This window comes from Palaemon carinicauda, chromosome 39 (genome assembly GCF_036898095.1).
Source record: "Palaemon carinicauda isolate YSFRI2023 chromosome 39, ASM3689809v2, whole genome shotgun sequence".
NCBI lineage: Eukaryota > Metazoa > Arthropoda > Malacostraca > Decapoda > Palaemonidae > Palaemon > Palaemon carinicauda.
Genome location: NC_090763.1, coordinates 12757630 through 12776028, shown reverse-complemented (window position 1 = coordinate 12776028; position 18399 = coordinate 12757630). Strand labels below are relative to the sequence as shown.

The following is an 18399-nucleotide window of genomic DNA, read 5'->3' as shown; positions in this document are numbered from 1 at the left end:
GGACCCTAGGTTTGAAGGGTTCTCAGTGCCAGCAATCCCACGTTCAGACACCCGAGGGACTTGCTACTGTGCCCAGTCAGAGCGGTACGTAAGTACCTAGAGAGAACGGCCAGACTTCGCCCCGAGACTAAGAGTCTGTTCGTCTCCTCAGGAGTAGTGAAGAAGCCGGTCTCTAAGAATACGATCTCCTTCTGGCTGCGGCAGGTAATCAGGTAATCATGAGAGCCTACGACAGTTCGGGGGTTTCTCTTCCGGGAAAGCTTAGACCCCATGACATTAGGGGCCTGAGTACTTCGTTGGCCTTCGAGAGGAACATGGCAGTGGACCAGATCCTGAGAGCAGGCACGTGGTCAAGGCAGTCCACCTTTACGGCTCACTACCTAAAGGAAGGTTCGAGAAATCCTTGGACGGGTTCTCTCTTGGTCCTGTCATTTCTGCGCTCCAAATGATTTAAGGTGTAGCTCCGGGGTACATGACCCTTGAGTCCTTCACCTTCCATGGGATACACAGTCAGTGAATGAATACGTCTCCAAGGATTTTTACAGAGGTGAGGTACTTTGACACTAAGATAGTTTTTTGCATAGTTTTTCCCTAATTTCTCGTTTCTATTTTTGGGTCAGCAGAACCTAGCCTCCCTTCTAGGTTCCTTTTTTCCCTTCGTAATCGGTCTCTAGGTCCGGAAGGCCACTCCCACCTCCTAAAGTATAAGTCTCCTAAGAAAGTAGTTCGAGGTAAGTACTCCGTGTTGGAAGAAATCACAAATTTTAAGTAATTTGTATTTTTCCTAACAGTACTTACCTCGAACTACTTTCGGGTTATGGCCTGCCCATCCTGCCCCAAGTGCCTTACAGGACTTCATAGAAACCTATCTGCCAAAACTTACTGGAGCTCAAGACCTGAAAAAGCATGCTCTCTGACCCCGGGTCGCCTCGTGGTGCGTATCACTCTGCCAGAGGTTACCCCGCATAAAAAACGGGAATAGGGTAAACTACACAAAATTCTGGTCGGTTGGGAGGAGATCCCAGATACTCTTAAGAAAGTAGTTCGAGGTAAGTACTGTTAGGAAAAATACTAATTACTTAAAATTTGTGATATTTCCTATATGAACTATAAACACTTTAACAAAACAAGAGAAAGAGAAATAAGACAATAGTTTGCCTGAGTGTACCCTCAAGCAAGAGAACTCTACCACTCTAACCCAAGACAGTGGAAGACCATGATACAAAGGCTATGACTACCCAAAACTAGAGAACAATGGTTTGATTTTGAAGTGTCCTTCTCCTAGAAGACCTGCATACCATAGCTAGTCTCTCTTCTACCTTTACCAAGTAAGGGTAGACCTAACCACTCTCAAATATATAAAAGGTAATATTTTATTTTTTTTTGACAGACAGAACAGTACTTAAAAATGGAAAGTGACAAATAATAATCAATCAATCTATATTGTACTTTAAAAAAACTTTATTCCAAACCAGAGGAGTTAAATCTTTGTGCAATATTCCTAACATAAATTTAAGTATAACAAGGCTTTTATTATGGTACTTTGGCATTTGAAAGTTTCTTCAGAGTGGTACACTTAAATATATTGTCTTCATGTTACTTAGGAGTATTATGGTTTGGGATAACATGCTTTTAGGTGTGATAGAATCTTAGAGTAATAATACAAAAAAATTAAACAATGAACTCACCAGTTATGACAAAACTGTGTTTAATGCATGCAAGTGTGATTCAGTACAGCTAAGTGCATATTGGCCATTATGCCAATTGAAGGCAATAATTACAAGGCAAATATCTACTACTACACTAATTTTACCCCCCCCCCCAAAAAAAAAGACATGTCCAAACACACAACAGCTTAAATTACTGAAAAATATTATGACAATTCCCAAAGTTGGACAATAAAAACCTTTTCAAACAAATTTTTCAAGAAAAGTGAACTAAATTAATATAATTACACAACTTACTATATAATTAGCTCCTGACAATGCCTCAAGCAAAAAGGATAAGCAGAAGGTTGCATTCATGTACGATTAACTCTCATAGGGAATTGAGAATTAAAAGAATGCTTTGATGTAATTGTAGAGAATTATATGTTTTGAATGCATTGTAAAGAATTATAAAAAAAAAGTAATAAAATATAATTTTTTTTTTTATCTTGAACTTGAGTGGCTCATGCATGTTTGGTCCTGGGATAAAGGTTAAAGAGAAAGATGGTAACAGTAATTGGAGGATGCAGATCAAGTGATAGGTAAGGTGCTTGATTGTTTAAAATCCAGACCCTCTTCACATTGGTAAACACTTTCAGTGGCATGAGAATGCATATTTTCTCTTATGGGAAATGGTCGATATTGTCGACTCGAATCCCTAAGATACGCACTGCCTCAGACAATGTCACCTCTTTATCTCCCGTTGTAACCACATTATGCTTAGAATCTCAAGCACTATCCTTAGGCCCCTCAACTAACAAAGGCAGTAAAGAAATGATATTTTATATGTTACCCTAACAGTGCTAGGACAGCAGGCCTATTAACAGCGGTGGCAAATATGCAAATGGTGTTGCTTTCGGTTGGAATGAGAACCAACAGCAAAGTTACTGCACAGAAAGAATACTAAAGTAATGTAAAGTTGGATAGAATAACTCTTAACAAATATAAACTTAAGAAAAGCAGCGTAAAATAAAATTTGACACAGGCCGAAATGATGTAAAGCAGAGTATTACTGTACAGTACAGTAATTCTGAATACTGTATATACCATGAACAACAAGAAGCAATTTAATTACAACACTTGATAACATGTGCACTACCACAAGAAAGAAAAAGATAACATTTATAGGCAGTGTCAGTATCTTCTTCTAGTTTATCTAGATTCTAGATTATCGAGTAAAAAGCCTAGTTGTAAGAATGGTCCAAAGGAGTTTTTCTTGTGAGAGATGCAAAAATTGGAGGTACAAATTGCTAGACAACTGGTGGAGAGAAGGAAGAGAAATGCATGAAATGCAAGAGACAGAACCAATCACAACTGGAGGTAAAAGAACCTTTTAACTGCAAATTTTAGAAACCATTTCTCCAAGTTCTCTTCAAGTAAATTTCATGGTCATTTAATCTATGTAATATCTACTGTTACTAGGAAATAGTGCGAAATTATTTTAGTACTTTGCTAAAAGATATTTTGGCAGTTCCTTACCATCAACTTTTAATAACAGGATTATAGAATGTCACTCAACAAGCCAAAGCAAATAGACCCCAGCAAATATAATATATGCAAGAGATGAAATTTATATAAAGTTAGCAGATTTCTTCCATTAGAAATATTACATTTATGTCTCCAAATAGCATCTGAATAAAAATGTAAGGTTATCTAATCATACTTTTCTCATAAAACCATGCATAATGAAAAATGTAATACTGTCACAAAACAAACTTACATTTCATACTCCTGAGTTACCACTACATTTATGAAACGCCCAAATCTTCATAAGCAGGAGTTATAAAAACCAGAAAGGAGCTATCTACCTTACCTATTGGCCCCTTTGAAGGAATATGTTTTACACAGATTGCATAGGGGTTACATTCAGGACCTTGGCTAGCTTCCACTGCAAACAGGAAAAATAAGGAATTAAGATGACAGTATTGAAATAATAAAGATCTCTTAATGTAGCAGGAAATGGAATTAGAGACTCAAAGACCATGATAGTTTGTTCATGTTATGACAAAGAAAAGCCGTCTCATGGAGTTTTAAATGAATATACTGTAAAAAGTGTGGAGGGAAACATGGCCCATATGGAGAATTAGGCAGAAACTGCACAAGATTAGGGTGACTGGAGAGAACTCTTAAATGTAATCTAATACAGAGAAAAGCTGGTCCAAAAACAATGTTTATAAATATAAATTTAGAGTAATTTTTATGGTTAAATAAGTTCAATACAGTAAAGTTTTCATTAAATACAGTATAAAGACAAGAGTTTCTTATGCAAGATTAAATACAAATAAGTAATACTATTTACCAAGGCACTTCCCTCAATTTTTGGGGGTAGCCGACATCAAAACAAAGGAAAAAAAGGGGACCTTTCCTCTCCGCTCCTCTCAGCCTGACGAGGGATTCAGCAGAGTTTGGCTGATACTGCTAGGGTGTTACAGCCCACCCTCCCCCGTTTTCCACCACAAAAGAAGTCTCATATGCTCAATTCTGCACTGCTGCTACCTCCGTGGTCACCAAGGCGACTGAAGGAAGCAATAAGGCCTACCAGAACTGCGCAATCAGTCGCCATTCATTCCTATTTCTAGCACGCTCTCTTGCCTCTCTCACATCCATCCTCCAATCACCCAGAGCTTTCTTCACTTCATCCATCCACCCAAACCTTGGCCTTCCTCTTGCACTTCTCCCATCAACTCTTGCATTCATTACCTTCTTTAGCAGACACTTTCCATTCTCTCAACATGGCCAAACCACCTCATCACATTCATATGCAATCTAGCTGCTAACTCATTTCTTACACCCGTTCTCACCCTCACCACTTCGTTCCTAACCCTATCTACTCGAGATACACCAGCCATACTCCTTAGACACTTCATCTCAAACACATTCAATTTCCGTCTCTCCATCACTTTCATTCCCCACAACTCCGATCCATACATCACAGTTGGTACAATCACTTTCTCATATAGAACTCTCTTTACATTCATGCCCAACCCTCTATTTTTTACTACTCCCTTAACTACCCCCAACACTCTGCATCCTTCATTCACTCTGATGTACTTCTGCTTCCACTCCTCCATTTGCTGCAACAACAGACCAAGCACTTAAACTGATCTACTTCCTCAAAAAACTCCATTCAACATGACATTCAACCTCGCACCATCCTCCCTTCTTGTGTATCTCATAACCTTACTGTTACCCACATTAACTCAACTTCCTTCTCTTACATACCCTTCCAAACTGTCACTAATCGACCAAGCTTCTCTTCTGAGTCTGCAACCAGTACAGTATCATCCGCAAACAACATCTAATTTACTTCCCATTCATGATCACTGTCATCTATCAGGTTCAATCCTCGATCAAGCACTCGAGCATTCACCTCACTCACCACTCCATCAACAAACAAATTGAACAACCATGGCGACATCACACATCCCTGCCTCAGCCCCATTCTCCCTGGAAACCACTTGCTCCCTTCATTTCCTATCCTAACACATGCTTTACTAACTATGTAGAAACTCTACACTGCTTGCAACAACCTTCCACCAATTCCATATAACCTATCACATTCCACATCGCTTCCCTATCAACTCTATGGATCTGGAGAAAGCATATGATAAATGCAACATACACCACCTTGCCTGTTGCTAAATATTTCTCGCATATCTACTTAACTGTAAAAATCTGACTCGTACATCCCTTACTTCTTCTAAACCATCTTGTACTTTTAAGTAATACTGGTGTCCAAAATATATCATGAGTAAATACATGATATTTTCATACCATCAAAACTTTTAAATATAATGTACTGTACTGTATATGATTGGGTGTACTATACTATACAGTAGTAACAATGATGAACAATTATTGAATAAATTTATAAAAAAGAAAAATTTAATGCAGTTTCCTTTGTACCTACTTATCATAGTTTCTCCTTCATACATACCGAATCGGTTATCTGATTAATGTGATAGGTAATGCCGCCCTCTTTCTTTATTTTCTCAATATGTGCACGCTCTGGGTCCCCAGCAGCTAATACTGGTTTTCCTGGTTCAGCCTAAAATTATATAAAAAAAGAAACTCTAAACTTGTAATTCCCATGAAATGAAATTTTTCCACATGAAACCAACAAGGCAAAACAATATTCTAAAATATAATTAATAAAATTGTGACAAACATTAAATGTATTCATAACTTGTAACACTAAATTGCAACAACAATAAAAGAGGTGAGCTTTATTCTAGCATGAACAATCAACTATACTGATGCATACCAAATATACTGTAATGATAAGGAGACTTAAAAAAAACTAGGGTCCAGTTAAAAGCTTGACAGGATTAAAGTTTGTTCATGTGCATGCAATACTGTACAGTATGTATAATACAATATATGAAAACAGATAATTATAACCTTTGCAACCAAGACATTCCATTTAGCTAAACTCATAAAAGGTATGTCCTCTTATAGCGTAATACCAAGTATTTGTCTTTAGTTTCCTAAATATATAAACAAAACATGAAATTTAATATAAGGACTACGTTATATACTAAGAACTTAGCAAATAGTAAATATTTAACGCATTAATAAAAGGATGTAACATGACATAAAACAAATATCTTTATACATTAAACTTCATTAAAATAAAAAAAATTTACCGCCCTGATGGTATAATTACAGTACTCAATCGATGTAAACATTAACAATTATGAGCTGCATGGTAAGGCCAAGCAATCTACAACAAATGAAATAAATGTTAACCCATACAAAATGAACCTTTATCCACTAGCAATAGAGTACTAGAATTCTGATTTAACTGCAGTATATTAGTATCCTGTCCCCCACCTCTCTAAAACCCAGATGTAATATATCTACAAATTATTGTGCCAATCTGGTAAATCTTTTACTTGCAAAGATTTCCAGAAGACATCATCATATCATCTAAACTTTGGAAATACAGTATAGTTGATTTTTAGCTTCATTTACCTCCTTTCCAGTAAAAGAACTTACTTTACCACCCACACATTGTCCTTTGGGTATTAAATAACTGCAGAATGTATATACAGACTGACTTTTAAAAACTTATATTACCTACATTACATTTAGTATACAGTAACTAAAATAATTTAATTCTGTTGAATTTCTAAACACACAAGGGACACATCACCAATAAAGCACTATAATCTAATGAGCATTAATTATACTGATCTTCAAAATAAAACCTTCTGATTACATAATCCAAAACACTGACACTTTCTTATTTAGCTTACCGGTTCCATGTTACGACAGTGACTCATCATATCACTCATTCGATCTTCAAAACCAGGAGCAAAGAATGATGGATCAATAGCAATAAAGCAATGACTCAAATCAACTGGACGATCAGTTCGCATCCATCTACGTACATTTGGACCATAAGGAGCACCTGTTCCAAAGACAAGAGGCACTGAATATACTGCAAACAGAATTCGATTGGAATTATGAATTTCGACTACAGTATACAGTATAGCAGTTAGAACGATAAAAAGGTTTCACAGCTTTGATTGATTTATGAGCTAACTGAACTGGTTGACAGTAAAGGGAAATTTCATTTCCTGTTTTACCTTGTTCATAATAGAAAATAAAAATGAGTCGAGTATAGTTCAACAAATTTCATGTGATGGAAATTCTGAAAAGCTATCCCGTAACATCTCTTCCAATAGCAAAGTACTCAAGCCTACAATAATAAAATAACGATAATCAAATTTCAAAATCTTTACTTTTTTTCATAGCAAGATAATCTTTTCTTACAATTGTAATGCAAATTCATATTTTTCATCGTGCATTTTTTATTACATATCAAATTTCACTTAAACATACTGTATGTACGAACCTCTTAATTATTTTTATTATGAGATTTTCTATGCAAAGAACAGTTTATCACAAAATAGGTTCCATGTAAGCCATAAAAATGGCATGTACATTTGTTTGTTTTTCATCACTGTACTACTTTGTGCAATGAGGGAAACGACTCAAAGGCTAAGTGCAAAGAAGAGTGGGTGGTTTGAAAATATCGGGCTGTGCGTAGGAGTACTAACCCCCATAAAGTGAAACTTTATTCAAATATTATAAAGATCACTGAACCACGAATAACCAAACTAGCAACGACAAAGGACTGACTGCACTGTGAAGTAATATGTAGATAACAAATCCAGAAGCATACAACTTAAAAAGCACTAAAAGTTACCACAATCATGAGTCTGGAAAAGGGATAATTTGTACAACCGATGTGACCAATAACGAGACCCAACAAAGAGCCCCTGGCTCATAGCTTCTTCACTTCTTGAGTCATTAATCCAATCAAGGCATGTGTATAATGAAAGGAAGGATGGGATTTTTTTCTTTTATTTTAGAGGTAAATAGTGTATAGATAAACTGAACTTCTAGAGAAGATGAAATATAAACATTGGGGGGTTAAAAAAAATTATCATGCCTTCAATCATGAAAAATCATGAATGCGGAAGTTAGGGGACAGCATTGTTTACAAAGCCAAATTTTGCCACATCTTTTACAGGTGAAAATGAAGGGTTTTCTCACATTTAAAAAAAAAATTATTTTCATTTTTATCTTGGTCAAACTCATTAAAAGAATGAGCAACACAAATTTTATGAAACCTTCATTGAAATAATTCAAATCACTAAATGCAATGCAGTCGTGATAATCCCCAAAATAAATAATGTATCTTGATAAGCTATACACTAATATTTCAAAGTGGAGATCTACATCTTACGAGATAACATTGTACCAGTCTTAAATTGATCAGGATTCAAGACATATACCTATTAGATCTTCTCATAAAACTTGTCAAGTTTAAAAGTGCATTACAGGTAGTTTGCTTACAGTAATGACAGAATGAGATCTTGTTTTACCAACATAATTTTGGCCGAGCACTTTGAGCAAAACTTAAATACAGTAATGATTGTCACACAACACTTTACCTCTTGAATTACACTTCATTGGTAATGATCTGATTTCTTTATTCATGATCTTAAAATGCCAACTTAGCACCATCATTTATGATCATGTGTTAAAAACATGTACAGTAATGCCTCTAGATACAAAATAATTGGTTACGGAGTGGCTTTCATATCATGATTTTTTTCGTATCATGAGTCACGTTTTATGTGTAAATTGCCTAACTTGTGCCAAGTCCTACAAAAACACCATATTAAATCTTATAACAAAGCTATAACCACAATGAAATAAAGCCAAATGCATTTGAATCATTCAATATAACTAACCTAACTGTTGATACCATAAATGAAGTAGTTTATAAGAATATATTGCAATAAAAAATGGAAAATAATACAATACAGTACATACAGTACAGTAATACCTTGAGATACGAGCTTAATGCGTTCCGGGACCCGAGCTCGTATGTCAATTCGCTCGTATCTCGGATCAATTTTTACCATATGAAATAACTAAAAAAATTAATCCGTTCCTACCCTCTGAAAAAACACCTAAAAACAGTATATTACAGTGGAAAACCATGTTTTTAATTGTTCTAATTCACAAACTATGCTCACAAAATAACAAATATCTATGTACTGGTTATGATCTGCAATAAAATGTGACACTATTATGGAGTTCTTACCTTCGAGACAGATGGTAGTGGCTAACGGCGGTGTGTGTGTGGAGGAGGAGGGGGAGAGAAAGAGGAGGAGGGAGAGAGAAAGGGGAGGAGAGAGACTTTACGGCAACACGTTCGGTACACTACACTTTAGTAACTCTACGTAACATAATAAACTTTAAATTTAACTTAAATGAAATTAGCTTACTGTACACACACTTAAAAATAAATGTTAATCTTACATTACATCAATATTAAATTCTAATTTTGTTTTCATTTTAATTTTTTTTCTTTTCTTCTTCCGGCTTGGCTCTTTTTGCTTCTCTTTCACCTTCAATTTTTGCCAGCCTTTTTAAAAGGAACCTACCTATGGATGTTTGCTTTTGTCTCCCTTCAAAATGTTACGAAAATGACGTACACAAATGCCGTCACAAAAGGCTAACGCATGACCACACGCCAACTTGTCCGGGTGCCTCTTTTCCATAAAATCAGAAAACTCCTGACACTTCGCTAACATGTCACTGATTTCCTTCGTAGAAAGGCGGTCCTCCTCTTCCACCTCCTCCTCACTACTGAGCTCCTGCAACACATCCGAATGTTGCATCTCCTGGAGCTCGATCAATTCCTGTGTCATAAGCTCTTCCTGATGTTCCTCGACAAGGTCGTTCACGTCTGCCTCATCTACCTCCAGACCCATGGACTTTCCAAGAGATACAATTTCATCCCCCACAATAGGTTCGGGTTCATCAGGGTCTGGCGTATCAAACCATTCAAAATCCCTCTCAGCAACGGAAGCTGGCCACAATTTCTTTCATGCTGAATTAAGAGTTCGTGTGACACCCTGCCATGCATCGTCAATAATTCTTAAGCAATGGACGATATAGAAACGTCCCTTCCAAAATTCAGGAAGGGTGAGAGTGGTGTTGTCTGTTACATCAAAGCATTTCTTGAACAAATGCTTCATGCACAGTTTTTTAAAGTTGGAAATTACTTATTGGTCCATGGGCTGGAGGATTGGCGTGGTCTTGGGCAGGAGAACCTTGATGAACCTGTACTCTTCAAGAATGTCCTCTTCGAGACCAGGAGGGTGACCAGGGGATTTGCCGAGGACCAGAAGACATTTCATTGGCAGGCTTTTCTTGGCCAAATATTTTTTGACTGCCGGACCAAAGCACAGATTAACCCATTCTGTGAAGAAATGCCCCGTAAACCAAGACTTAGCATTAGTGCGCCACATCACTTGCAGTTTTTCTTTCAAGATCCTTTGGCTCTTGAAAGCACGTGGGTTTTCTGAGTGGTACACCAGCAGTGGCTTGACCTTACAGTACCGCTGGCATTGGCACACAAGGCTAGAGTTAACCGGTCCTTCATGGGTTTATGGCCCGGTAGTCTCTTCTCCTCTGCCGTGATGAATGTTTTCCAGGGCATCTTCTTCCAGAAAAGGCCAGTTACATTGCAGTTGAACACTTGTTGGAGGATGTATCCTTGTTCTGTGATAACCGAGGCAAAAGTTTTGACGTAGTTCGCCGCGGCTTTCGAGTCGGAACTTGCCACTTCCCTATGCCTCAAAACCGAGTGTATCCCAGTCCGTTTTTTGAAATTATCCAACCAGCCACGACTGGCTTTGAAGGTTTCCGCTGGTGTCAAAGTCTCCCCTCTCTCAGCTGCTTGGTTTCCTTTCAAGTCATCGTAGATTTCACTGGCCTTTTCCCAGATGATCGTCTAGGTCACGCTACCTCCCGCCAACTGTTTCTCCTTTATCTGTATTAATAGAAGCCTTTCCATCTCGTGATGAATATCACTGCGCAGCTTGGAAAGGATGGTTAGTCCTTTGGAAGGATTGGTGCTCTTTATAGCATCCTTCTACTTGAGGATGGTACATATTGTTGATGTACTCCTCTCATATTGGCGAGCCAGCTCAGTCACTCGTACACCACTCTCATGTTTTTCGATTATTTCATGCTTTATCTCGATTGCCATTATACGCTTTTTCTTTACACTACCCTTCTTTGCACTCGCTTGGTTTGGACCCATTGCTTATTCACTTAATTCTATACCGATTAACGCAAAAAACACGTAAAAAAAGCAAACACTACGGCCGATGCTTGGAGATGACTTTACGCGACGGAGATCCGACGGGAAAGAGCGAGCGATCCTGTCCTCGTGAGCAGCCTCTCGCACACTCTGCCACCTAGTGGCCGCATAGAGAACCGTCTCGTATCCTCGTATCTCAAATTTATCTCGTATCTCGGGGCAAAAATTTACTCGAAACTTTCCTTGTATCTCAAATTTCTTGTATGTTGGCACACTCGTATGTCGAGGTATTACTGTACGATACTGTACACATACGAAACATACAGTACTGTATGTACTATACTTTATTGAAGTTAGTCCTACTATAAAGAGTTATGTTTTCTATCGTACATTACCAAACTGTTTTCTTCAATTTGTGCATATTTTTAACCGTAACTATATTATTCAGTAATACAATTAATATTAATTGGTGATACATCAATGAATTACCTACGGTACATTTTTTTTTTAAACACTCTTACTTTTAAGCTATTTTATTGTAATACAGTACAAGCAAGATTCATTGATGTTAATATGTATGCTAACTTTGTTGGATGAATAAACTTTAATTGTTCAGTAAATAGTTTTTTAATCGTTACTTATTTACTGAAATGAAAAAAAAAATATATTGCTAATAATTTGATATGCATAGTAGCATTGCGTGTACGTACAAACATGACAAATTCGGGGATAATTTGTATTTTTCCTAACCATACAAACCTTAGCTATTTACATAGGGTTTATTTTTGGCATAGCTGAAATTGACGGGCCATTATATTTTAACGAGGGTTTACTACCCCCGCACTAGTTAGCAGGGGTAGGGGAGGGGTAGCTTGCTACCCCTCCCCCCCTCACACACCGGTGAAATGTCTCACTTCACTTAGAGGTAGGACATGACTTGAGGGACAGGGCTGGCGGGCAAATATGTGTAAATAGCTAAGGTTTGTATGGTTAGGAAAAATACAAATTATCTCCGAATTTGTCATTTGTTCCATAACCGAAATACAAACCACGCTTTTTACATAGGGTGACTTACCCCTTAGGAAGGGTGGAAAGTCCCCAGCCATACTGGCTTTGGCTTACCCGGGGACTCAGAATCCGAGTGAGTCTCACTCGAGAAAAGGAGTCCCTGCACCTCACAAGTTCCTTGCTCCGCAAGGAAACACGTGGCCTACATAAGCTTGTGTGTGAAGGAAGAAAGTGTGACCCGCCCTAGGCAGTTCTAGACGGAACTCTGGGTTAGGACGTTCCCAATACCACCTCGTCAGGGTATGGGGGACACGACAGTATTGTCTCAATACTTGGAACACAAGGAAGCATGGTTTACCTGCAGAGGTTTGAGGTCAGCTATGCAGAGACCAGGATGCTGCTTTCCCCAGTAGAGGGGAGGATGAAGAAAGAAGTAAGGGCCAGACATACTTCTTCCGTTCATGCAGTCTAAAACCTGGTAACAATGCCCTCAACCTTCTGCTACCTGTCCAAAAAAAGGAGCCTGAGGTTAGACCAGCTGTTGTGTAGCCACCATTATTATTATTATTATTATTAAATGCTAAGCTACAACCCTAGTTGGAAAAGCAGGATGCTATAGGCCCAAGGGCCCCAACAGGGAAAATAGCCCAGTGAGGAAAGGAAATAAGGAAATAAGGAAAAATAAAACATTTTAGGAATAGTAACAATATTAAAATAAATATTTCCTATTTAAACTATAAAAACTTTAACAGAACAAGAGGAAGAGAAACTAGACAGAAAAGTGTGCCCAAGTGTACCCTCAAGCAAGAGAACTCTAACCCAAGGCAGTGTAAGACCGTGGTACAGAGGCTATGGCACTACCCAAAAATAGAGAACAATGGTTTGATTTTGGAGTGTCCTTCTCCTAGAAGAGCGATAGAAACGTATCGGTACCCCTGTGGGTCATGTCCTGCAGGAAGTGTGCTGTGAAGGTCGCTAGACGCTTCCAGACTCCAGCTTGTAGCACCTGCGTCACAGAGTAGTTCCTCTTGAAGGCGAGGGACGTTGCGATGTATCCGACATCGTGGGCTGTAGGGCGACGTGACGGGGGAGGGTCGGATACAGGTCGAGATGAATGCCCTTGAATCCAGGCTGAAAGGGCATACTGGTGACTCTCCCCTGCATCCTTCCTGTGCTCCCAAACCGGCCTTGCACGTGAGGACAAACTGCAGCTGTTCTCAAAGAACAGCTGCAGGCGTGGACCCGAAGCGATGTTACGGCTTGTGAAAGATGTTGCAGGGTGGTTGTTTGAGTAGCCTGTGTCGTGGAAGAAGCTCTCCCGGGAGTTCCGTCAGGGGATGCAGAAGGTCCGGAAACCGTTCTGCATATAGTCGCAGCGGAGCTCTCAGGGCCATCGAAAGGTTGACCGACAACCTGGTCTCGTTGAGACCCCTTCTCAACGGACAACAATGGTGGGAAGACGTAGGCGTCGATGCTGCCCCACCGTCACCGGAAACCATCTTGCCAAAAAGTCTTGGGGTCTGAGACTGGGGGGGAAGAACAGCGGTAGCTTGAAGTTCCAGGCTGTCGTGATCAGGTCCCCCACGCTAGGATTTGCTGGTTACTAGAGGCCAAAGACCCCCAGGTACTCTCATCTGTGAGGCTCCGCTCAGATTGTCGGAGAGAACAACCCTCTGCCCGGAATGAGCGAGCCGATAGTGGTATTGAGTGGACTTCAGATCATCTCAGTAACTCTACTGCAAGATGCGAGAGTATGAAAATGTACCTCCCTGCTAGTTGGAATACGCCAGTACCATGGAGTTGTCGCGCCCGGAGCGACTCGGCGGGATCCGTAGGATCTGTAGAAGGGCCAGACTACAGCCTTTAAGCCTACCTGAATGATGTGGAGGTACCCTTCAGGTCCTGACCATAGACCTGAACCAGAACATGGGGACCCCCCCCCCTTTTCTTTGACGAGTCCGAGAACAGCATCAAATGCAGGGAAAGGACGAGAAGATCCACTCCCATGCAAAAGGTTTCCATAGGTCAACCCCCATTGCAGGTCTAATCGTGCCGCTGGTCCCATAGGGGCCAGAAAGTCCGGTTAATCGTTGCTTTGATTCCACCGGAACTTGGGCCGCCTAACAGGGAACTTATACTGAGGCGACCGTTCGGGACTTAGACGGGTCAATGAGGAAAGGAGACCCAGGAAACGTCCCAAGATAGGGCTGAAAGCTCTCCTTGACTGAAAAAAGATTCCGCGACTCTCCTCAGCCTTGCCACAGTCAATTGAAGGGAAAGGCCCGGAGAAGGAGACAATATCATGGCTAGATATTCCAGATGTTGAGGTAGAAGTAGAGAAGGCTCCTTGCGAATTACCATGATCCCTCAATCTTGGTAAAGTCCCGGAAGCTTGTCTCGGTGTTGAAGAAGGTCGAACCCGAGACTACCGGAGTTGGCCAGACCTCCAAAAAGCGAAGGAGGCGGACGCCTGCCCCTGAGTGGCCATGAGGAAAGCAGGGAGAGTTCTCTGGTGAACACCTGCGATGCTGCAGCGGGATCGCCACACAGCATCTCAAACAGGTACATCTGTAGTCTAGGCTGAATTCCAAGTGCCTCCTGGAAGATGGATGGAATGGGACCTGGAAGTACCCGTCCTTCCGATCCAGGGCATAAGGAGTCTTGTGGTCTCGCTACCAGTCTGATCGACTCTGCTGTTCCACGCTGGACGAAGTTTGTTCGACAAACTTGATCAGAGCTGAGAGGTCGATGACGGAACTCCCGTCTCAGATGCTTTCCAACAAGAAAGGATCGACTGAAGAAGCCGGGGAAGAAGCCGTCGACGACCCTATGGAAGACATACTCCTAAAGCATGGCTCCCTCTGCCCAACGGGCAAACCTCTTGCCGACCCCATGACATAGAGGCTCAGCGACACTGGACTCGCTGTCGGTGGAGGAGAGATGTTAAGAGCGAGGCGCGATATCCTTGGCTGATCACGGAGATCGTGCAGGAATTCTAGAGTTTGTGAACTCGGCCGCTCCCGCTGGATTATGCCTCCCCGGGAGAACTTCCCGTCCTACCTGTCCTTGACAGGAAGATACCGCTATTGTACACCTTGTCTTATATGTCGTAGCCGGTTCCGATAACCTAGGCTGTATGAAGAGGCGTTGGAGGGTTGCAGGGTCTGGAAGTAAGAGCCTTGGAGGAGTGAAAACGGGATTCGACTTCCTCCGCACAACAGCTGTCCATTTCTCTGTCCTTGGGTTCAAACAAGCTCTTCCCAAGGATGGAAGAGTGTCTGAGCTTGTCGACATCCACGGATGGGACTCTCGAGAGGAAGCCCTCGGTCACTGCGTCTAGATGCTCCAACATCGAATTTGCCCGCAAGTTCGAAACTTGGCGACGGAACGCAAAGGTGCTTGAGCCCGAGAGAAGGAAAGTGCCCGTGATCTTCCTGAAGCTTCCTTGTACCAATCCTCGGGTCGCAATCGGAGAGGGAAAGGCCTGGTAAGCCCCTTCCACGAAATGGTGAAGAGGAAGGGCTAACCCAGTCACCCCCCTGCCCGGCGGAGAAATCTCGAAAGAAAAACTCCCTGGCAAGACCCTTCCAGGGAACGATGGGGAGGAAGGGCTAGACCAAGTTCTGGAAAGAAGTATGTTGTTCAGACCTCCCTGAAGACTCTTCCCGCTCTTGCACGTGCCATGCTCTGCATTACGGGGTGAAGACCGTGTTCTGGAAGTACGCGCTCCAGAAGACTCGTCAGGTTGCCTGTGTTGCGAAACCCCGACGGGAATCGCGGTAGCAATCGCCCTGGTGCTCACGCGTAGGTAGATCGATGGTTCGCGCGTGGGCGAACGTGGATGCGACCGTGCGCGGGCACGCAGGCGCGTCTTGGTGAGCGATAGTCCGTAGGCGAGTGAAGGCGCGTTGGCAAGCGACGGCGCGGTGGCGCGTCTTGGTGAGCGATAGTCCGTAGGCGAGTGAAGGCGCGTTGGCAAGCGATGGCGCGTTGGCGAGTGGTGGTGCGTTAAAAACACTAGCGCGCAAGCGACGAATCGCGCGGGCGCGTAGGAGATCGCTGACGCGTAGGAGACTAGAGAAGGTCGTCGGCGAGAAGGCGAAGGAGAACTCCTTGCCTGCGCCCAGATCTGGTAGATCGTGGGCGAGAGGGCGAACGTTAGCGCGCATTGCTCTAATCAGAAGGCGCGCAGGTGCACCAGGAAGGGGAGCGCTGATGCGTGCTGGCAGGCAGGCGATCGTGGGCGTTCAGGAAACCGTTGGCGCCCATGGCGCGTAGCAGGAAAGGGCGCGCAGATGTGCGCTGGCGTACTGAAGAGAGCTGGCGCACAGAAGGACAGAAGTACAGGTGAGCGCTGGCGAGCAGGAAGAAGATCTACGGCGAGACTCAACTACCAGAGATCGTGGTCCACAGCAGGCGAGCGCTAGAGCGCTAGGAGAACGTTGGCGTGCAGGAAAAAACCTGGCACTTAAGGGGCTTACCCACACTGTGGAATAAGCCCCTTAGACCCGAAGGTACCGGTGCCCGTAGTAAACGGGGTGAGTTGGCGCCCACTGCGCATCTGCGTCCAGGAACGGAGGTGGAGACTAGAAGGTCTGGCAGGAGTAGGCAGCTGCAACGGTCGGTACTCGTCGAGGAGGGTCCTCTGCGGCGAACGTCGAACAAAGATGAAGACGACCTCGGACAGGTGCAACACCCTCCGACCTCCGAAGAGGAGTCTCTGAACGTGAACTCCCCCGAGGGGAAGAGTCACTGGCAAGAGAGACCGTAGGCATCAGCTGTCCCCAAAGGGAAACTGAGCCCACAGCAACAACAGCAGGAGGAGTACTCCGAAGAGGAGTCTCTGTGGTGAACTCCCCCCCCAGGGGAGAAGCACTCGCAGGAGAGACCGTAGGCTCAACTGCCCCCCGAAGGGGACAGAGGCTTCAGCAACAACAGCAGACGGAGGCCTCCGAAGAGGAGTCTCTGTGGTGCACTCCCCCTCGGGGGAGAAGCACTTGCGGGAGAGACCGTAGGGCTCAGCTGCCCCCCGAAGGGGATTGAGCCTTCAGCAACAACAGCAGACGGAGTCCTCCGAAGAGGAGTCTCTGTAGTGAACTCCCCCCCGGGGGAGAAGCACTCGCAGGAGAAACCGTAGGGCTCGGAAGGCCCCCGAAGGGGACTGAGCCTTCAGCAACATCAGCAACAACAGCAGAAGAGTCCTCTGAAGAGGAGTCTCTATGAGTGTCCTCCCTCGCGAACGAAAGAGGAACACTTCGTAGAAGAGACGTGTCAGCAAGTGACCTAAAAGAGCAATCCTCTGAAGAGAGGCTCCTGCAGTTGCTCAGCCCCTTGAGCGTAACCGCAGGTGCGACCGCTCAGCGCCAAGAGCATAGTCGCACGAATTCCACAAAATAAAGGCAAGAGGAGTTCCCCCCGAAGGAAAAAACTCAAGCCTGGACGGGAAAACTTCCCTCGGAAGGGAAGTTACCCACCCAAGGAAGCGAGCCTCCTGAGTGTTCTAAAATGAACTGAAGAGCTGTCAGTCGTCACGGGAGCACTTTATAGGAGAAGGAGACACGCCCCTGACGAAGATCTATAGGGGAGGCAGCAACAGCAGACTCCCCAGGCCCCAACAAGACAGCTCGCTTCGTTGTCACATTACACAAACGAAACTAGATCGTTAACTGTGAAAAATAAAAAACAAAAGTCATTAGTTAACATTCATTCCTCCGGGAAGACTCCGAAGAGGAATCCCGAGGGAAAAGAAACACAAGAATTACACAAAAGGCACGTGCCCTCAAACCACTTACACTCACAGAAGGAGAGCTGTAACAAACACAGAATTATAACAATTATAATTATGTAATTCAAATATGAATGTTCACTAAAGAAAGAACGAAAACCCCGAAAGGAATCGTTCTACAAAAAACTGAAAAGTTAACAAATACAATTAGATTCATAAACTAATTGAGACAAAATGTACGGCGTAGCAACCCCACCCACACGGGAAGGAAGCTACCCAGGACGTAGTAAAGGTAAAACGTAGTAGAGGGTGAACGACCTCAAGAG

The 18399-nt window shown here is 42.5% G+C and overlaps 1 protein-coding gene across 6 annotated transcripts in view; it reads right to left on the bottom strand.

The window, feature by feature from the left end:
* Positions 1-1009: 1009 nt before the first annotated feature.
* The window catches only part of LOC137631010 (uncharacterized oxidoreductase YjmC-like), a 101488-nt gene continuing 84098 nt past the window's right edge, over positions 1010-18399 (bottom strand). For 5 of the 6 annotated variants that reach the window (XM_068362555.1, XM_068362553.1, XM_068362552.1 and 2 more), the window contains 3 exons: positions 6965-7119; positions 5644-5754; positions 1010-3594 (listed from right to left, as the gene is read on the bottom strand). In XM_068362555.1, coding sequence (XP_068218656.1) covers positions 3547-3594; positions 5644-5754; positions 6965-7119 — 314 coding nt within the window. In that variant the 3' untranslated portion in view covers positions 1010-3546. Of the gene's footprint in view, positions 3595-5643; positions 5755-6964; positions 7120-18399 lie in introns of those variants that run through there. The other variant, XR_011041836.1, reaches the window with a different exon arrangement.